The sequence below is a fragment of the Nymphalis io genome, chromosome 19 (assembly GCF_905147045.1).
Source record: "Nymphalis io chromosome 19, ilAglIoxx1.1, whole genome shotgun sequence".
In the NCBI taxonomy this organism is placed as follows: Eukaryota; Metazoa; Arthropoda; class Insecta; order Lepidoptera; family Nymphalidae; genus Nymphalis; species Nymphalis io.
The window spans coordinates 8,894,704-8,918,625 of record NC_065906.1 but is presented as its reverse complement, the minus strand read 5'-3'; the positions used below and the strand labels follow the sequence as shown (position 1 = coordinate 8,918,625).

Sequence of the window (23,922 nt, the reverse complement as noted above, 5' to 3'; positions counted from 1 at the left end):
TGACGAAACTTCAATGAATCGTAGCTACATATACCTATGTACTTAGTGAACATTCCGCCTCAGTATTGAGAGCGCTCGATCTGAATAGCAAAAGTTTTGAGTGCTTTAATATTCAATAGCCTTAATTATAACGACATTACTTTATTTAGAAATAAATTTATTGAAAATTTTCATCGTTTATATGAAGGCTAATAATACTAATATGTCTTGAGTGCCAACTCTTAAACTTGATAACAACCTTTTATAATAAACTAGCTACCCGCCCCGGCTTCGCACGGTTAGAATAATTCTCCACATAAAACGTTTATATGCTAATAAATATACAACTATATACAACTCTATTGGTTTACGAGGCACACGACAGTAAAGCTTCCAGTCAGTATAATTTTTTTCTGCCATCATAAACAATCGTCGTCATATTTCAGTCAATTTACATTAATGAATTGATGTATATCTAAATATTCCTCATGAGTCACTCTGTTCATTGGTAAGAACCGTATCAAAATCCGTTAGGTATTTTTTCAGTTTATCGCACGAGGGGATTTGGTTTTATTATATATTATGATAATTATTTCGGACAAGTTTGCCACGAAAATCAGTGTGTAGTGTTCTGTTCTAGTCAAAAAGTATTGAATTGTATAAACTTATTTGTTTATTTATTGATTATGTATTGGCAATACTGCACGCTCAATTAGTTAACAGATTGCATGTTAATAAAACAGAAAATTATAACGCCAATTAAATATGGATGGTAAGTACGATAAAACTATCAGCGTCATATTTCCAAAGTGTGAATTATTTATTAATGAGCCAAAAAAATTGTATACAATTTTAAACAAAATTAGATATTCTAAAAGCTTCTTAAGCTATTAGCAACGATTTAATTAGTCTTGATGTGCTAATGCTTATTGTTAATTCTCCATTAACCTATTATACTACAATCAAAGTCAATATCAAAAAGCTTTATTTAATATATGTAGAAGCGTTACACTTACTTATTGATTTTCATACATACCATCGGTATGAATTGAGTGAATTGAACTTGCAAACACGCGTCGACTGCTGTGTTACTTTACTCAACCGACACAATAATAAAGGGATTTTAAATCGAATCATTACTTGTGATGAAAAGTGGATACTGTACGATAATCGGAAGCGCTCGTCGTAATGGTTGAACCCTGGAGACCCAACCAAATCCTGTCCTAAACGAAAATTGACTCAGAAAAATTTACTTGTGAGTGTTTGGTGGACTAGCACCGGTGTCGTTCACTACAGCTTTCTAAAATCTGGCCAAACGATTAAGGCAGACATCTATTGTCAGCAACTGCAAACCATGAAGGAAGAACTAGCTGCTAAACAACCGAGATTGGTCAATCGTTTTTTTTTATGGTTATATGATGGTTTTTTAGTAAAGGGATCAATGAACTACCTATGTAATGGCAAAAGTGCATAGATAACAACGGTGCATACTTTGATTAATTAAATATATTTTACAAAAAAAATTTGACTTTATATTCCTCCCGTACAAAACGCCAATTTCATATGTAAATAAAAAGGGCCAATATATATCACATTTTACGCCTATGCGTTTTTTTGTCAAAACCTTTTTCCCATCCTCATATATGCTGATTTTGCTACTTAAAATAACATTAAGAAGCAATACACCTGCTTACTAATCATCAAAAATCTAACAGAAATTCCCATATCACACAGGGTTTGTAGTGCTATTCTGTAAGATAAACTCAAAACTTACGGCAGAAAACGGTCATGAAATGTCAGAAACTGATATGCGACATTGATTTGATTAAATATAACATTTAAAGAATACGCATTAAAATAATATAATAACATAAGTCGGTTGTCAGCATTTCACGGGTGAGTAGTGAAGTGTATTCTTAACGAATAGCACTGCTAAAACTTAGAGAATTAATATTTTAATTTTTAAACTTACTGAAGTATTTGGTTCATTATTCAAACTTTTATAATAACGTCAACTTAATAAGACACTGACCTTAAACCAGGCCATAGTAGAGTCGTCGTAAAGCACCACCCATTCCTCCGACCACGTGCTCCACAAGTACTTTCCTGAAACAACACGAGATTATGTCAATAACCTTAATAGGTTTAACATTTACGTCCGTAAGTCCGAACCACACTTATACACAATATAGAAACTAGATTTTATGAAGAAACCCACTCATCAGGTATCCTAAAGCCCAACAGCACAAGGCGATGTACGGAATGGTTAATATTGCTTACGTCTATAAGCAATGGTGACCACCAATAAGGTAGCCCGTTTGCCAATCCGGCCATCTATTTCATTAAAAATAAACATATGGTAGTACCTACCCAAACAGAGCTACACAAAACCTACTACCAGGTTGAATTAAAAAACCCTATATTAATTCAAACTCAATATACATTACAGATAAGAATAACGGTGTATAAAGCAAAATGTGTTACGTGTTAATGCTTGCAAAATTAATCCAATGGAATATTTTCACAAAGCGATCGAATGATTATGAAGATCGAAATAGGTCGTGTTAACCGCGACCCGAAAATGTTTATGCTCTGCGTTAAACTTTAAGCTCATCACATATACTCCAAAAAGCTTTTAACAAAAAGTACGTTTCATATAATTTAATAATATTTTCTGATAAAACAATTTTACTTTGTTGTAAATTTATGAGATAATGTGTGTGATTTCGTTTAAATTAATTCAAAAAAGTATTTTCCATTATCCTCCCCTATCATTTTGCGGAATAGTAGTAGAAGAAAGTACTAAGACAGATTTGGGTGCGAAATCACACCGCGCCATTTATATATTCACTTTTTGAATACGTACATCGAAAATTTGGTCAAAGCAAAATTCTGTATCGATTTTTATTAAAAATTTACAACGTACAAGTGCATGTTTCATAGCACAAAGAGCTATCTGTAAGCCACTCAGTTAATTGCAATGATCGGATCAGCGTCCACGCTAGATAAAATCACTATGTATTGGAGTGAAAGAAAAAAAAATAAGTAGATTATATACTGACCCTGATAAATTACAAATGAGAACAAAACGAATAGTTTTGTGTTCGTAACGGGACGCATAAAAGATGTCATACATGGAAACTTATGGTTATTGAATCATTACAGGGGCCTGTTGGCGTGGTTGGTAGATACTTGACTTTCACGCCCGGGACAGACATTTGTGTGCATGAACATGTCTGTTTGTCCTGAGTCTGTGTGTAATTATCTATATAAGTATGTATTTACAAAAGAAAAGTAGTATATGTAGTTTATTAGTTGTCTGGTTTCCATAGTACAAGCTCTGCTTAGTTTGGGATCAGATGGCCGTGTGTGAATAACATCCCAGGATATTATTTAATAATTAAACAATTCTTACCGTACTATTATGAATAAAAAAGAATAAAATAAATAAATAATAAATGTATGTGTGTACCTACAATAAACTGAAATTATATATACATAAATTTAATATTATTAACATTTTATATATATATTTAATATTACTTAAATATTTATTATTATTTATTATTGTTGCACTGTCTACTTAACTTTATATATATATATATATATATATATATATATATGTTTACAAAAATGTTTCAATGGTTAATATTTAAAAAAAATATTATTTAAACCTAGATGGTGATGGTGGTCGTAGCAAGGTATCCACTACACAAGCTTGCTTAGTGTGGCTGCCGCTGGAAATACAATTTTAATATCGTTTCAGCAAACAATCCAGATATTGTATCAAGTGTGTAATATTTTTATTTTGTAAATTAACTATTTTTGATATTTTTTTGAGATAAGATAAAACCTTACTATCATTCTTCAAACTACTATAGTATAATTTTTATTTACCGATCTGTGTCTGCGGTGTCACTCGTAATTTATTATAGAATTTGAATACGATATTATAAATGCCTCTTTAATGTATATTCATTTCATGATTCATACTTGATTGCTGCTCCGCTCTGGATCGTTACGAGTAAGTTACATACTTCTCTTATGTTATGTCTTCATCAATAAATTTTATGTAAAAGGAATTATTCAATTAAACTCGACAACCTATAAATGTCTCACTAATGGACAAAAGTCTCCTTATTTCTTGAGAAACTTTGGAGCTCAGTATACCAAGCTGCTGCAGCTGTGGCAGAACATGCTGAGCACGAGAAGGGGTGGGGAGCTAGTGATTGTAAAATGTTGGACTGTCAACAAAAGATAATAATTAATCAGACGTAGAAATTATATTTTTAAATAACGCAGTACTAACAAAAATTATTACATAGACTATAAATCAATAAACAAGATATATTACAATGAAAACCGGCTTTGGCGGAATTTTCGGGTAAGTTTCTTCATCTCGACGAATTGACGTTGATTTGACTTAGTTCCAAGCACGTTTGTGATGTTTGAGATAAATTAATGAATATTTGAAAGGAATTAATGGGAGCTAGCGACTCAGCAAATACATCCTTCCTGGGGCACATTATTTTTGTAAACATCGATAGCAAATTAAAACTTAATAATTTTAAACCCGCAATCTTTTTATCGTGTTATCGAATGGGTAGTCGTAGCGTTCACTCGAGTGAACGCGTTAATCATATAAATTAGCGCGTTCACGCAAACATAGTACATACATATTTAAAATATATGTTATTAATATAATACATGTGAAGCTGTGTTTTTTTGCAGTTTTTATGCAAATCGACGTGAATTTTTGCATATAAGTCGGTTAAGGATCGAAGTGATATATTTTCAAAAAAAAAAATATATCAAAAGCGAAATTAGCCGGTAAAATTTGCTGAGATATATCTATCGTATATCAACATTGTAACTATTTTGGCCTAATAACTCTAATACGTAATCGAACGTCTAAATCCGGCACAAATGATTGCTTATTTTTCAACAAAAATTAACATTTGCGCACAACTAAACATCTAAACATGTTTTAATTATACAATAGAAGTAGCGTTTTGCACAAGCCGCTCATCATAAATTCTACCGCCAAACAGCAATACTTATGATTGTTATTTTCCGGTTATACGGAGGAAGCCAGAGTAACTACAGGCACAAGGGATATAACATCTCAGTTCCCAAGGTTGGTGTCGCGTTATACACATACAAGCGGAGCTCTCGCCTGATTTATTCGTATCACCCCAATGGTACGGAAATAAATGAAACCACGATTAGCCTTTAATCTGAAGTATGCTTGATTTTATGAAGGGGGAATAATTCCTCTTACTTTATGCGTCTTAATAAACTCGCAACGTCTTCTTTATATAATATCATTCCAATATCTTATCAAGTGCACAATTGTATTCTATTATTTTATTGTTACAAAATTAAATGTCATTAAATTAAAAGTGTAGTTTAATCTTGTTTGAATGAGTAATACATAAATATTTAAAAATAATACAAATCAAAATATACTTTATTTAAGTAAACTCATAAGCATATAAAATATGAATATGACCGTAATGATTCGAAATGTATATTCTAACTAATAAAGATCGGCCAGAATCTCAGTAGACCGCCTAAATTAATCTTGTCGATTAAATATAAATTACATTTTGATTAATATAATACTTAATATATTAATTAATACCAGTACTATTAAATCAAAATTAAATTTATATTGAATCTACAAGATCAACGACTAATAACTCACCGCTTTATAACCGATTTAAAAAAGGAGGAGGTTCTTAATTCGGGTGTAGTTTTTTATGTTTGTTACCTCGAAACTCCATCATTTATGAACCGTTTTGGAAAATCGTTTTTTTTATTTGGATATACCTTCCATTTAATTCTTTAAATGAAAGGTATATCAACACACTAAGGATAAAAAATAAGGGATAAATGTATTTACAAGCTCGAATTTAGTTGAAGTGGGTGTCGCGTTTTAAACAGATAATGATTATCATAATTAAAATATGTATAAATTTTAAAAAGTTAATAATTTATATTTGAGCACAAGTTTTAAATGTTTTCACCATTAAAAGGAATAATTAAAAAAATAACTCACGTTTGTACCGTAGCATGTAGCCACCTTTAATTTGTGTTCCGCCATGCTCTGAAACAAATACATAGCTATATTAAAATGCAATTAATATGGTTAATATTGAAATGTAATTATTAAATATTCATTCATCATAACCGTAGTTATTTTCTAAAGAGGTTGTGTATTTTCGGACATGCACTAATGACGTTTACAGCAGAACTTCCTAAATATATTGTAAACCAATAAACGATCGTTTTTGAGTAACGAGTAACGTGTCGTAATATCGTTCTTATACGGGCACAGATGCAATTAAAACATTTTTTATCTTATAATTCAATTTCTCCACAGACATGTGCGTGCCTTGGGTTATATTTGGTTTCCTATTTTGTAATAAATGTTTGTTCCGATTTTAAAATTACAAAAACTAAATAACTGTGACATCTTATAATTTTTTGTTAGTATTTAATTAGATTTAAGATTAAATTCTAGAAACTAGTAAACTACAACTACATAACATGGTACACAGCAGTTATCTAGTTGTAGTTCGCTAGTGGAGCTGTGATGACAGAGCTACTGAGCAATTGCATTTCTTTTTTAATTCATACAATACAATATATTATATAATAAAATCTTAATTTTTTATTTACGTATAGTTTTAATATTAACAAATAGTTTTGTTCTTATATAAAATAAAAGCATTCGTTATTTTTAGTTTTGAAAAAGTTTTATCATAAATATCTTCAATCGCGACGGTTTCTATTTCGCAAAGTTTAAAGATACGTCTCTAGTAAATTGATACGATGTCTGCGTCCCCAATCTTAAACATAGTACTATGTTTTAGAAGAACACAGGAGAATTTTTAAAATAGTGCAACCATTTCATTATTTGCTTTCGTAAAATATCGAAGGAAGAGAAACTGCAATGTATCAAGTTTCGACGCGATATGCTTTTATGCTTAAAACTTTTAAGAACTAACCAGACATAATGTTACAGATAATTTAGAAGATTTCAGAATTATGTTCTAAAATTAAATAATTATAGCGAACTTGGCGATGTAGAAACTGCTCACTTTCATCCACAGACTCTGTGACGAAGTTCAAGCTTTCACCATCAACACGCCATCAACCATAGGACCTAGTACGTTATATTATTTGTGCCTGTAATTACACTGGCTTTATCTTCAAACTCATCTTTATCTCTTCATTAATAAAATTTCATGAATGTATTCTAATATATAAAGTTTTTGTTTATTTCTCTGTCACATATTTATATTTCTTCTATTTATTAATTTAGTTTAGTTAACTAGCTCATTTTAGAAAAATTATAGATTGTATTATAACATCATGCTAACTCACAGGGACCATTACCGCTTATTCGTATATGACGCGGGTAAAACCATAGAAAAAATATTGAGTGTACGATGCCTGCTCAAAATACCCACTAAGAGAATCAGAAATAGGAATATAGAATAAAATGAGCAACCCTGTTATACAAGCAAAGTAAAATAAGAAAAGGATTGATCCAGAATGCGTAATACACGTCGAACGTGTTCATATTGAAGGAAAACAAAATGATATCTACCAAAATAGCAGGTTTCCAGTAACATGTGATTTGAATCGGCGATATTATGATTTTTGCTCTTTCCCTTTTTATTTTATTACAATAATTTATTATTATGTAATGTGGCGAAGGTATTAATAAAATAAAATAAAATTCTGTTAAATAACAAAGTAAAATTATTCAGCTATAAATGTCAATATTTTTTCCTCATTACTCTGATGTGCACACACCACACAGGTTCAATTTTAATTTACTGGTTGAGATTAAATTTTCGTTGAAATCAATGTAAAATAAAAAAAGTGTGTAGTTAATATTCGTTGATTTCTATTTAGTTGTATTTAATATCAATTATAAGACAGTGTAACAGTGGTAAGAACGCGTGAATCTTAACCGATGATCGTGGTGGGTTCCAACCCGGGCTGGCACCACTGCATAACTTTATTTCTTTATCACCAGCCAGGTATAGACTCAACTACAATAATAGGTATTCAATTCTATTCTGTTACAATTTACAAATTATACATTTAAAACTTATATTAAAAATTAATTACAATTACTCATATAATTTGTGATTATGATTCATTTCGTGCTTGACAGTGAAGGAAAACATCGTGAGGAAACCTGCATAGCCCAGCAGTGGGACATTCATAGGCTGTTACTGTACACTGCTCAGTATCTATTGTATCAATTTAACGTCAATGACGGTAAGCAGCATCTATGTGATTTTCAAAAAAAACTTGTCTCCGTGAGTCTCGATTGGTGCAATTTCTCACAATAAAGATAATAAGGTCAGCGGGCTCAGGCGAAATCACATAGCGATTGAAAATTTCGTTTGTAAAATAGACAAAAAATAATTAAAATGACGTATGTATTCGATTTATGCCGAGACAAATAATTTACGGTTGAAAAATTACGTTGACTATCGTTTATTTTTAAATGATCAATCTGTTAGCCAATGCCTTGTCTATCAATCACCAAACCAAAACCAAAACTTGGAAGCGCTTCGACAATTATTTGAACTCGACATTTTCAAATGCATATGGATAACATTATATAATCGTCAACGAGTTACTGTCAATAAAAAAATTGTTTTCTCTTTTAAAGATTAAAAACTTTTGTATTCGTTTATGTGTATCGTAACACAGCACCGTCCAATTGTCCAGTGTACTTTGTCTAGATCCCTGATGAAGCTTTTTATCTATATCGTGAAAAAATCAAGAGGTTTCAAAGTGATAAGGAATGTCAATAAATTCAAATGAATGAAAATACATGTAAGACATGCATACATATCATGAAATACTTATGTTACATAATCCGTAAGTCCGTTCGCTTTAACTTTGCAAAATATAGCTAAACTGTTTTTCTATTCTTGGAATCCTTTCGCATACGTACGAAGCGCTTTGAATCCATATTCATCATTCGCACTGCGAAAATGTGGAATGCTTTGCCTGTGCCTGTATTTCCTGATAGGTACAAGGTTGGTGTCTTCAAATCCAGAATGAACTGGTTTCTTTTAGGTAAGCGTGCTACATCCTATACCGTGTCGATACTTAAGATCAGGCAAGTCAACGGTCAAACGCTTGCCTATTAAGTGTAAAAAAGGAATATCTGATGTAAATACATAAGCAATTATTTAGCTTACTATATGTGAAAACTATTGATTAATTATCGGACCTGAGAGCTAGATGTTTTAATCCAAAAATTGTAAAAAATGGCCAAGCAAGAAGCAGCCATTAAAAGAGCTCTGTAGGAGCGCACTCATTTTAAATTACCAACTAAACAATCTTAACCAAGCAACTGTTTGATAAATAAAACGTAAAGCTCGGCTTAATTGCACATGTTTCAAGACCCGTGTTTTCAACTGAGGGGGTAAGGGGGGTGGCTAATCACATCGAATCACATTAATCCGTCATCGGTTGCCCTGATGGATTGTATATAATACTTGGATGCTATGTTTGCTAGCTTCATTGATTAACCTGATTATTTTATATTTATTTAGTACATAAACGTTATGTGGAACCAAAAAAACAGGTTTTACATCTCAATTGATAGCGTTCCGAGGGCATGCTTAAAATGTACTTAAAATTTAATTAATTACAGAGTATGTGTGCGCCGTTCAAGCACAAATACAAACACGACTTGAATTACTTTTATCTAAAATATCAAGACTTCACATGACACTAAATGTAACATTGAAAGTTGGTTTGTCTCGGAGGAAATCATCTCGGAGGAGCGTCTACTTCTTCTTCATACATTAAACATGAAGCAACAAATTTGAAATAGGAATACTTTTCCTACAGACATAAGTATCATATTTATCAGTTGAAAATTGTTATTAACTTTAAAGATAACTCAGTTAAAACATTCATGAGGAAATCAAAGAAATGTATCAAAGATGCATAAGGTGGGGCAACCTTTGAACAGGATTATAAAATGCGGGAACGTGGAAAGTAATTTGCAGTAATTAGTATTGTTGTGTTCGGGTTAAGATTCACGCGTTCTAACCACTAGGCCATCTCGGCTTTTTTTTGTAATTATAATTCATCTCGTGCTTGACAGTGAAGGAAAACATCGTGAGGAAACCTGCATGCGTCTAATTTCATTGAAATTATGTCACATGTGTATTCTACCAACCCGCATTGGAGCAGCGTGGTTGAATAAGCTCTAAACCTTCTCCCCGAAAAGGGAGAGGAGGCCTCAGCCCAGCAGTGGGACATTAACAGGCTGTTACTGTTACTGTGTTCGGGTTTGAAGGGTGAGTAAGCGAGTGTAATAACAGGCACAAGGGGCATAACATCTTAGTCCCCAGTAGTGAGGGTTGGTTAATACTTCTTACATATATATAAAACTATCAAAACGTTCTGATGATATGACCAATTGACGAATCCATTCAATTAACGGCGTCTTTTTTTTTTATATGCCCCGGGATGGCAAATGACTCTACTCCACCTGATGGTAAGTGGTAGTAGAGTCCAAACGCGACGACGGCCAGTACAGTCGGGAAGAATGTTCTGTACTAGCCGTCCCCGCCTTGCCGGCCCGCAAGATGCCTCTTCACGCCTCGTTTGAAGGAACCCGGGTTGTAAGAAGAGGGGAACACGTGAGCTGGTAAGGAATTCCATTTTTTGGTAGTGCGACAAAGAAAGGAGTTGCCAAATTTCTTTGTGCGCGATGGAATTGATGTCACAGTTAGGCGGTGACATCGAGAACCAGCTCGCGTGGACTTAAGAAGGTCTCTAATTTTTTAAGCATAATTAATTTGTTACGGCTGCTGTTTACTTTTCTGTAGATATTATGGATATGTATAAATCGTTAACCGACTAAATACATCGACTGCGCTGACAGTCGCCAGTACACGTCGTCGCTCGCTTAACTGGCCGACTGCAGGCAGGCGCCGACGTGTATACAGTTCGTTTGTTGTGCCTTGCACACGAGATCGGTCGCCATGATTTGTCTCCCTTCGTAAAAGCATCGCTTTTCAATTTTCCAACGTTTCTTGGCTTCAATATAAAGTTATCTTTTTTCTGCGTATAATTGACAATTTTCCTTTTAACAATGTTGCCTTCGTAAACATAATATCTCTTAATAAAAAATATACAACATAATCTATCATAGTATGAAAGAACCATGTCGGATTGGATCAATAATTTTTAAGTAAATCCGAAAATAGACAAAGAAAATTACCTGCTCATAAGCTTGATATTTTTGTTCGCCAGTGAAAAGAAAATCGTTTCAATCAATATTAAAGCAAGAATAAAACGAAATTAAAAAAAAACCCTCTTAACATAACTGGAAAAAAATCCGAAAAACCCCGAACGGTGGAAGTCTATACTATACATAAATTATAAATTAAACAACTTTTTAATATAAACATCTGAAGCCAACTCAAAAGAATCCTTTATTTACCATTTCATAAGAAACGTAAATTGTAAAAAGAACATTTTCTTCGTGTATTCATTTCGATGGTATTCAGGGAAATTGTCGATGATTCATTTAAATCAAAGCGATAATACTTCGCTCAATCCATTAGAGGTACGACTGCGGTGCTAACAATCAAAACAATATTCGACGGGAACAATGCAATGCAGTTTGTGGGATTGTTCGCGCTGTTTTTCTGAGTAAACCACATTTACACTCGTATTAACGAAACGCTGGATTAATTTGTATAGCGATTAACCTGAAGTCATTTAGATTTCCTATTTGATTCACGCGTCAGTACGTTATAAATTTTTAATTAAATTAATAAATATAATGCATGTAATACCTATGCATAATATGTATATATATATATATGTAAAACGTAATTATTTATACTAATATGGAAAACTATATTACATACGTGTAGTTATAATACCTACGTGATTCTATCTCCTAATACATTGATTTATGATCTAAACTCTAAAGTATATAACTATAGTTTTATTCTTTTTCTCAATAATTTCGATTCTTAATATATGTTTTGACAAAAATTGTATTTTCATTTCTAACCTATTTTTTTAAGCGCTTTTGCATTTAAAATCAGACTTTGAACAGTAAAGTACAACGATAAAAATAAATGCAAAAAACAAAAAATAATCTAATTAGGCATCGAAATATAGTCTTATTAATAAATGATTGTAACAAACAAACAAATTTCTTAATTGTAGCGGCGTAATTATTTTATCTCGTAAACATCATATAGAGACCATTCTACTAAGAAAGATTGAACCATGACCAACCTTTCTTGGTAGTATTACAGTTGTCAGGAGTAAGGAAAATTATATAATAAAAAAAGTTTAAATTATATAATAAAATGGCAAATTTTCAGTGCGTAAGGGCACACATATCTCGTCCGAAATAACAGATTATATTTACTTATATACTATAATTTTGTTTCGAATCTAAATCTGTTGTAAAATATATATTCAGACTTTTTAGTTTCATTTTCTTTGCCTAAAGTACTTAAATTCTTTCTTTTTATCTCGGTTTTTATATCAGTATCCTGACATTTCAAAATTTATTGAGATTAATTCGAATCACTGACAAATTATTAACTGAAAAACCCAACACTTTTTGTTACTCGACACGGGGTATGTAGACTTCGGGATATACACGGTTAAATTATAGACTACTCTCTAAAAAAAGACGCGGTTAAGAAGCAAAATCATATAAAACATAATACTAACAGATAAAATAATTATGGGCGAAAGCGGAGAAAAATAATAACTGCAATAGTTTTATAACATTTACTTCAAGAACTTTCGTGTAATAAAATTATATTTTAGCCGTTTTCAATAAAGAACAAGGCTATCAGTTGCGCTTTGTTTTTGTGTGTTGTTCCGCGATATTTTCGCCAAATTCGAACTGATATTTGTTATTTTTTTTATTATGGTTATACGTCGATGGTTTATTTAAAAAACGAATTATACACTTAGGAATAGAATAAGATTAGAAAACTGGTGTACTCATTTTTAGTACAAATTATTTTCACGTTGTTTTTTGCTATCTATTACACAATTAGCTTTAATTAATTACGTCATTATGTATGCTTGATACTGTTTCTTGTTTTCCGATATTCCTATTAACGAATTAACTTTACTTTCATTACGTGAATCATGTTGAACTTTGACATCTAGCGAGGTTGCTCTTCAAATTAAGTAAATTGAAGTTTAGTACTAGGATTTATACGTGAAATTTCTTAACACGTTACAACGAATATAAATATTAATTATTATTGAATTCAATCTCAGAATAATCAGTCATTAATACATTGTTAATATGAATTAAAGACTTAAGTTGCATCAGAGGATTTTTGCCAATAATCACATGTTCAAATTCAGGCAAGCATTATTAAGTTTTGATGTGCTTAATTTGTGTTTACCTATCTCTTGCTCGATTGTAAATAATAATAAGATAAAAAAATATGTTGGTAGAAATCTGATTGTACAACACACGCTATCGGTGTAGAAAGGAATAGATTTGCATAGTTTTGTTCCTGTAGCTTAGATCGTATCCTATCATAAAGTTCGTATAATATGTCTAGGAAACCTAAAATCTATTTAACTTTTTTTTTTAAATTATAGTAATAATAGTGTCTTCCAAAAAAATGCATATTGTATATTTATAACATTCATTTGGCTCCTTTTTCCTTTTTCCGCTCATTAGATTATTTAGTAAGTATATTTCTTAAAATGTTGGATGTTAATCCAATGTTATCCAATACGAATGTATACAATTTTAATACTCATGGGACTTTCTAGGACTATGAATGTTTTTTGATATTGCATTGTTATATTTTATCTCATAATAAAGTAAAGTATACAAAGTAACAAAGATTGATTATTAAAATATGTAAGATTATGAAGCTTTCTAAGTCCGGTTTCAAGGTAAATATCTAGTAAGTATCTTTGCCTAAAACGTTACCTTCGAAATCGCTCAAGGTGTCAGCGGAGCGAGACAGCTGTCCCGTTATTGGTTTTATGCTAATGCCTATTGCCTTAGAGAGGTCTAGTGTTGCCGGTAATCCCGATTTTATTAAGACGTCCACATTTTCATGCATTTCATACGCATATTTTTAATGCCTGAGTTTTAGCACGAGCCGCTAATAAATTCAATGGGACATAATAAAAAAAAAACTATGTGCCACTTCGATTATCGTCACGTACCGATTTTCTTCATCGCCGAGCATAAAATGAATTAAATTCCAAATAGAAATAAATATATACTTAATTCAAGTACAAAAAATTAAATTAAATTTAAAATGACATATGAAATAATACTTAACTAAGGGGAATATAGATTATACCGAGAAGAAACGGCAACTAACAACTCTATATATAGAGGACTTTAAGAAAGTAGTCTAGTGACGTCTACTGATCCGATAATCGAGCTCTCAGATTAATGAAGTTGATATCGTCTCGGGACAATGGAGGTATTCAGCACTAGCAAAAGTCACGATGCTGAATTACGGATTATTGAAAGCGGCATCACTCCTTCAGTATATGCGTATACCTAAATACTTATATCTATGTATTGTGATCGTCACGAAACGCCTGAAAGAAGTGAGGCATCGAAATAGTGCCATATTAGGAATTTATGAAATTAAAGAGACCAATAAATAATTATGAACTAAAATAATTAATTATTAAAAAATAAAGTTTTTTTTATTATTGTAGTATGTACAACAACAAAGAAGAGTATATACGTCATGCACTTATAAACATATAGAAAGCGGTGGAGAAAGGGTATGATGACACAAGAGAGCCGTTTGATCACAGCATACGAAGTCATTCTTGCAGTGAGACTTATTATGACTATTGAATAGTAGCAGTAACAGCCTGTGAATTTCCCACTGCTGAGTTAAGGCCTTCTCTCTCTTTTTGAGGAGAAGGTATGGAGCTTATATACCACCACGCTGCTCCAATGCGGGTTGGTGGAATACACATGTGGCAGAATTTCAGTGAAATTAGACACATGCAGGTTTCCTCACGATGTTTTCCTTCACTGTCAAGCACGAGATGAATTATAATTACAAAAAAAAGCCGAGATGGCCTAGTGGTTAGAACGCGTGAATCTTAACCCGAACACAACAATACTAATTACTGCAAATTACTTTCCACGTTCCCGCATTTTATATATATATATATATACATATATATATATATATATATATATATATATATATATATATATATATATATTATTTTTTTTTATATTCGCCGGGAGGGCAAATGACTCTACTCCACCTGATGGTAAGTGATAGCAGAGTCCATACCATAATTGCAAAAATTGCAATAATTGCGTCCAACATATAATTGCAAAAATAAACAACGATTCTTGGTAGTAGGACTTTGTGCAAGCCCAGCTGATTAGTAACCACCCACCCATTACATATTCAACGGCCAAACCACAATACTTAGTATTGTTGTGTTCTGGATCGGTGAGTGACCCAGTGTAACTATAGACACATTAATTAATGTTCATCTTTAGCTAATATTTTTTGTGTAATGTGATAGTGCATGCTGACACTACCTGTAATTAGTAGAGCATGTACCAAGATGATAAATGTTATATTGTTTTTGATGTGATATTGTGTCTACTGTTAATTGTCCTATAAATAAATATAAATAATTATCATTTCTGTTCGGATGTACAGTAATGCGCGCAGTACATGTATATATGCTCGCGTATTTTAAAATCAGTGTACGTTAACTATTAACTTGAATTAAACAAAAATATGATACAGTATAACACTATATAACAATATCGTTTCAAAGAAGAATATAACATAATAGTACTTGAGGTTGAAATGCAACTCCATGCTTGAACAATAACCTATCCCTATTCTTCGCCATACCTTTAGAAAAGGATAAATTAACATCAAAGATGGCGCTCGGCTAAGAGATTTTCGATAAAGGCACTTTCCCACTTGTAATAGTAGATCGATATCTCAATAGGTTTCTTCAAAGGGATTTATTGTAATCGCTTTTTCATATCATTTTTATGTAGGTACCTAAAAGTTTTTTTTTTAAATATAAACGAAGTAGTAGTGATCATAAGACGTTTTGTTTGTCGTGGCCTGTCTTAAGCGCCGTAATTTATCTTTCTAACATTAGAGTTATGTTTTCAAAGATATAGCTTGTAAATATTCCATATTCTAGACTGCTATATTATTTATATTAAATACTGCCTCGTTGGTCTAGTGGCTTGATGTAAGGCCGAAGACCCGGAGGTCCTGGGTTCAATTCCTAGGTCGGGGCAATAAAAAGTCATTGGGTTTTTTTGTCAGAAAATTCTCAGTAGCAGTCCGGAGTCTGGAAGTTGGAAGTGTGTACACTTCTGTGCCTCGGAAAGCACGTAAGGCCATCCGCCGTGGTCGAAATTTGTCTGATCATTGTTATTATTATTATTTACCTGGTAAAGGTAACCTCCTCTCCTCTTCAATAGGAGACTTAGAACTTATTCCACCACGCTATTATAATGCGCGGTGAATATGAAGGCAGAATTTCAACCAACATTTAAAGTTTTCAGTCCAGAAAAATTGAATTACAAACAGAGATTAAGCACATTAAGCAATTTTAAAGTTCCTTAATAATTGTTATTAGGTTAATAAATTACTGATTTAGCAATATAAACAATCGTTTTGTCAATATTCATCAACGTCACCTTTATAATGTTCAAATATGTTTTCTTCCATTTTATATATATTTCACAATATTTTCAAAATTGAAAACAATTTCAAATTATCGTTTCTATTCCAGTTGACCTGTTTCTTGATTTCTTTCGTCTCCTTTCTGTAACAATCTCGTGTTGTATTTGTGTCAGTTGATACAATTCCGAGAGTACAAACAGGTTGAGAATGAAGCCTCAAAATTTAGTCGAATTTCATTTCATGACATTTATCAAAGGCTTTAAAAATTCAACACGTGAATTGAAACTGAAGACTACGGGTTCAAACTCGGACAAAAACCACTAAATTTTCTTGTGCTTAATTTGTATTTATAATTTATCCCGTATTCGGTGGTAAAACTTCCAAACCTTGGAGCAGCATGGTGAAATAAGCTGCATTGCTTCTCCTCGAAAAGGCCATAACCCAATATTGGGACATTTACAGGGTATTATTTTTTTACTAAGGCAATCTTCGTAAATATTTTTTCATATATATTTTAAAGAATAAAATGTAATTACACAATCATCTTCTCCATGTACATATTACATGTGTACTCCATGATTATATTTTAACCACGTGAGTATTTATACTTGGAATGATTCGATTAAATTCCTTCTAAGGACGTAATTTCTGGTTCCGTTAACGAGTCCCAATTATTTTTCTCGGTTGAACTTTGACATGATTCACTGAACACGATCTTGATTACTGGAACCGACTAACACGTGATCCGCACACGTTTACAGTAGACATGTAATTGTTATATATATGTATACTCTAACCACCTATTTTTTTTCTTACTAGAGTTATTATAAATTATTAGTAAAAATCATTTCTTATTGTGAATAAAGTATAAGTATAAAATAATAACATAATAATAGTAAAAGTAAAAAATAAATATAAAGTAATTTATATAAAAAAATATCAGGTTATGCTTATCATAAAAATGTATTGTCATCAGAAGTGAACCATGATGTGAAATTTAAATCAGGTAAGATGACAAAGTGGTTATAATTTAGCTTGCGATATTTGACAAACAAAATAAAAAAACAAACAGCTTTTATTTAACTAGCAAATAAGTTAAATAAAAGATTGTAAAAGAACACGCCGTTGCCTGTCACAGTGGTTTTTCAGGTTTTCTTTTTAGCGCAACAATAAATTATTAAAATATTTGTCGTTTAAATAAAATTAGAGAGGAAATATTACGGATTATTCGTATAACATAATTAATGAATCTGCTAATTAGAACCACCTTACACCAAATTTTTGAAGGAAAATTTTAAGTCTTTAAAATTCCTCATATCAGTAATTTGTGTGCCCATTTGGGTAAATACCACCTACACAACAAACATTTTACCGCCAAACCGCAATATATTCAGATTACTATCTTTCTATCTCAAATAGATATACAAACATTCATTTATAATAATTTGAATATATCTATGTATAACATATATGTCTATGTATATTGTGTGTTCATGTTAACTGATCGATTAGTTACACTGCTATTACACGTTTTAATCTTTTAATGGCAATTTCACTATAACTTTTTAAAACAGAAACGATGCAAATTGCAATCCAATTAATTTTCAATACCTGCAGAATGTAATATTCATTACTGATTTTCTTAATTAAATTGAACAATATAGATGAAACAGTTTCTTGGCAAAAAAACGCTTAATAAAAAGCAGTAGCGCAAATAATTATACAAAAATGTGATAATTAAAATTGTAAGCAACTTATGAACAGAATATCATTTAAATATATGAAATAAGCTCCTAAAATTATATCCATATTAATTTTAGAGCTATAGGTTTCAAGTGAGCTTACTCGCGCAAACCTGTTTGCGTAAGCTCTTATTATATAACAAAAGCGTAATAACTTTCGTAGCCGTAGTTTATGATTATGAGTGTAATGAAAAATTCTACTAGTTATTAAATATAGTAAAGCTACTAGTTTCGTTCAGCTTTAAAAGCAACACAGTATTCATTATTATTTTTATCCAATTAGCCATTAAAATAAATTTAATAAAAGCAAAAATAATGAACAATAATTAAAATAACAATGTTGCCGTATTTTAATAAATAGAAAGATATTTCTATTTTACGTGAACATTGTTTACGTGAACAACCTCTTTTCTACATATTTTACCCGAAAATAATTTACGTTGACGTGTGCAATAAGATATAAAAAAGTGTTACTAGATTAAAAATATTTTTATTCAAACATGTTTAGGAAACTGTATGTCCTCAACGTTCAATAATTAAGAAACGTACAATATTCTACATTAAAAAAATAGCATTTAAATAATATACATAAATCGGGTTTTATCATTTCACAAAAGAGCACTACGGAGTCTTCTAAAGAAAAAACGAAATCTTTTTAATTATAAAATTAGTATATTATAAAATACATTATATTATCATATTTTACATACAAATCTCACAGCATCGACGGGCAATGTGTACTGTATAGGACAAATTATTCAAGAATATTTCTGAAATGTAACCCAAATACTTCTTAATAGAAAGGAAATATTAATTATCCGAGTTAAACGTTAGCAGTATTATGTATTCGTTGTCTTTAACACCCTTTGGAGTGTTATTTAGTTTATCCACTCTGGATACACATTAAGTTATCTCGGCCACACAGAAGTTGAGAATTCGAATCTCGACATGAAACTTTTGCTTACCTAACATAAAATTACTAGCACTAACCGTCGAGACTTCGGTCGCGGTAATATTCAGTGCGAAAAATTTGATCCCAATTTTTACTTGCTGATAGAGCTCTCGAGATGGCCCAGTGGTAAGAATGCGTGAATCTTAACCGATGATCGTGGGTTCAAACCCGGGCAAGCACCACTGAATTTTCATGTGCTTAATTTGTGATTATAATTCATCTCGTGCTTTACGGTGAAGGAAAACATCGTGAGGAAACCTGCATGTGTCTAATTTCACTGAAATTCTGCCACATGTGAATTCTACCAACCCGCATTGGAGCAGCGTGGTGGAATAAGCTCCAAACCTTCTCCTCAAAAAGAGGAGAGGAGGCCTTTAGCCCAGCAGTGGGACATTCACAGGCTGTTACGGTTACGGTTACGGATAGAGCTCTGTGCAAGCCCGTCTGGGTAGTTACCACCCACTCATTATCAAATATTATACCGCCAAAGAGCAATACTTAGTATTGTTGTGTTTCTGTTTTAAAGGTGAATGAGCCAGAGTAATTACAGGCACAAGAGACATAACACATCAGCTCCCAAAGGTTTGTGGCGCATTGGCGATGTAAGGGATGGTTAATATTTCTTACAGCGCTGTCTATGGGCGGTGGTAGCCACTTACTATCAGGTGGGTCACTTACTTGTCTACCTATTTAATAAATAAAATAAAATCGTATCGTATTTATTTACTTTATATGGCACACCAACAATGAATTATAAAACTATTACAGATCATAAATACACGTGGAATATTTTGTTCTGTCTGAACACATCACTAAAAGGTATGAACAATACTTAATTTTAATGAATAATAAAGTATATACTAATATATTTATTAAAAAATAATCAAAATTACGAAAAAAAAATTACAATGTAATTTAAATAAAGTATCAGAATAAAAAGTCCTATTTAACAAATAATATTATGTGAATAAACGCAAAGAATAACCACGAGCTGACAAAACAAAAATAGGAAGTAAGTCCTGTACTTAAAGTAAGTCCTGTAAATGATAAGTATTTAATAATATTAATAATAAGCATTTATTTGACCCGTCAGCTAGTGCCGCTGCTGTTGCTGGCGAGATCATGCTGGGAATGGAATACTACATTCCTAGCTCAGATCTCGTCAGTAGGAGTACGCGTAACCGTTGGTTCACTCGTGAATGTGCCGATGCTGTATCATCTAAGCAGGCGGCATATCGCAAGTGGATCAACGGCTGTATTAGCGGGGCATCTAACATTGACTCACTGAAAGCAAACTATAATAAAAATTCCAAGTCCTGTAGAAAGGCATACACGAGAGCGGATGCACAGCGCATTGTACAGATTGGTCATGACCTTGTGTCGCATCCTAGGGGCTCCCGTAGCTTCTGGCGTCTGACCAAGTCTGTGCAAAACAATTTCTGCCAACCTTCGCTGCCACCGCTCAGAAATCCGGACGGATCGCTAGCTCACAGTCCGCAAGAGCAAGCTGATCTCCTGGCTAAACTCTTTGCCGACAATTCCGTCATCGATGATTGTAGTGCACTGCCACCTACAATACCTGCATGTGGCCATACGATGCCTGACATCAAAATCAGGCAACGTGATGTGCGTGCGGAGCTGCAATCACTTGATGTACGGAAAGCTAGCGGTCCCGATGGAATACCAGCCATAGTGCTGAAGAAGTGCGCAGCGGAGCTGTCTCCTGTGTTAACGCGCCTGTTCCAACTTTCTCTCTCTTCGGGAAGTGTGCCGGAGGCTTGGAGAAGAGCTAATGTGCAAGCGGTTCCCAAAAAAGGGGATCGGTCTGACCCGGCAAATTATCGGCCAATAGCTATCACCTCAGTACTTTGTAAGGTGATGGAACGGATTTTAAACAACCAACTGATCCATTACCTAGAAGATCACTGTCTAATTAATGACCGTCAGTACGGGTTTCGACCAAAACGGTCCACAGGTGATCTTCTAGCGTACGTAACACACCTCTGGGGTGAAGCTATCGACAAGCATGGAGAATCGTTGGCTGTCAGCCTCGATATCTCCAAGGCTTTCGACAGGGTCTGGCACAGAAGTCTTCTCTCCAAGCTACCGGCATATGGTCTGCCTGCTCAGCTATGCACCTGGATTGCCAGCTTCCTACACAAGCGTAGCCTTCGTGTTTTAGTAGATGGTTGCGCTTCACAATTCTATGTAGTGAATGCTGGGGTCCCCCAGGGATCTGTGCTATCTCCCACACTCTTTCTTTTGCATATCAATGATATGCTCTCCCTTGGGAACATACATTGCTATGCAGACGATAGTACAGTGCATGGTGGATACCACGGACGCGCAGTGGCTGGGCGGGCGGAAACTGAGGAGAGGCGGGAGAATCTTGTCATTGAACTCGATAGGACGTTAGAGCTCATCGCCAAATGGGGCTCTGATAATCTTGTTGAGTTTAATGCCAAGAAAACACAGGTATGCGCTCTCACGGCGAAAAAGTCAACATTTTCCCCTCTTCCCTCCCTCTGTGGTACTCCGCTGGTGATGCAAAGCAAAATCGCCATGCTGGGGATTGACGTTCGCTGCGACCTTAGTCCAAGGGATTACATCGAGGCTGTTATAAAAACAGCTTCACGGAAACTCGGAGTTCTGAACAAGGTGCGGCGATTTTTCACGCCACAACAACTGTGCTTGCTGTACAAAACACAGGTACGGTCTTGCGTGGAATATTGCTCGCACCTTTGGGATGGCTCCGCTAAGTACCTACTTGAGGCCTTGGACCGGTTGCAGCGACGTGCCGTACGCATTATTGGCGACGTAAAGGTCACAAACACCCTTGAACCTTTACAATTGCGTCGTGAGATAGCAGCACTGAGCGCTTTCTATCGACTGTATCACGGCGAGTGCTCTGAAGAATTATTCTCTCTAATTCCCGCTTCCCCCTTCCTTCTTAAGTCCACGCGAGCTGGTTCTCGATGTCACCGCCTAACTGTGACATCAATTCCATCGCGAACAAAGAAATTTGGCAACTCCTTTCTTTGTCGCACTTCCAAAAAATGGAATTCCTTACCAGCTCACGTGTTCCCCTCCTCTTACAACCCGGGTTCCTTCAAACGAGGCGTGAAGAGGCATCTTGCGGGCCGGCAAGGCGAAGGCGGCTAGTGCAGAACGTTTTTCCCGTCTGTACTGGCCGTCGTCGCGTTTGGACTCTACTACCACTTACCATCAGGTGGAGTAGAGTCATTTGCCCTCCCGGCGAATATAAAAAAAAAAAAAAAAAAAAAAATATTTCAACCAATAGAGATCATCATTCATTAGCACAGTAGAAAACAATTTACAAAAATAATAATCATTTTAATTGACAAAAATAATAATTGAATCAAATTTTATGGAAATTAGATGGAATTGAGTTAATTAAATAAGTTAAATCAAATTAAATCTACTAAAATTCAACTAAACTTGAGTTCTAAGTCAAGATTGTGTCTTGCTGCACTTTGCTGTTTATTTATATCTATTTATCATACGTGTTATTATTGCATCGGAGCATTTAAGGTTATTAGACTTATATATCTTGGTGTACTAAGAAGAAAAAAATGAAAAGTATTAAGATAGAAGGCAGTACCTTCCTAAAATTAATTTCGGATAATTATCAACACCTCAAGCATCGCAACAATTAAAAACATACGCGTAAATTTATGGTGTATGTCGATAGTCAGTCAGTCAGGACTTTACCCTTTAAATATTTAGAGTATATTGTTTATTTTGTCTTGAACCTTTTTGATCAAACATTACTTGTATATATTTATATCTTACCTAAGAAAGGATTTTTGAAAATTGGACAATCAGAAGGGTAACTTTGCATGAATGTTACCTACAGTACGAAGCCAGGTCGGTCAGCTAATTAAGAATAACTATATTAATTTAATCAATAATTTCACTTTTGTGAATATCTTTTTCCATTTATAGTTGTTATCTTTTCGGCTAGTCCTTTGAATCACGTCAGTTATAGGACCCGAACTTTGAGAATAATGTTATGGAATCATTTTACAATGTTTTCAAAGCGGACTATACATTGCTCTCTTCAATTGTCTTCCTAACCGAGAGACCGAACATCGCATGTAATGGATGTAAGTAAGAAGTTTATGTCAATGGATCCGAAAGTGAATTGGTAAGACTTTCATATCGATCGGGCTTAGTTTTATGAATGGCTCTCCCCTCGCCCTTTGAACACTCGGCTGGTGCTGAGGTACCTCAATTGCTATTCAGCTACTTTGGATGATTACCTCATAAAACTCACGAGCGTGCATTTTATTTATTGCCTACTTAATCACCAAGTTTTTGGTAAAATATATTACTTTTAATTTATAATCTTTCGAGATTATTAAAGTATCTCTTAATACATAAATTTATGTAATATATAAAAAGCACATTTGGACAGTTATTCGATTTATCCTTTCTCTTTTTATAAAAAAAAAAGTATATAATCTTTCAAATGTATATAATAATAATATTTAATATATTG

The 23,922-nt window shown here is 33.3% G+C and overlaps 1 protein-coding gene across 1 annotated transcript in view; it reads right to left on the bottom strand.

Annotated features, from left to right (window-relative positions):
• The window catches only part of LOC126776110 (uncharacterized), a 75,399-nt gene that overhangs the window by 35,888 nt on the left and 15,589 nt on the right, over nt 1-23,922 (bottom strand). Inside the window, exons 3-4 of the mRNA XM_050498401.1 lie at nt 6,041-6,088; nt 2,012-2,085 (exon numbers count right to left, since the gene is read on the bottom strand). Of these exons, the coding sequence (XP_050354358.1) occupies nt 2,012-2,085; nt 6,041-6,088 (122 nt within the window). The remainder of the gene's footprint in view (nt 1-2,011; nt 2,086-6,040; nt 6,089-23,922) is intronic.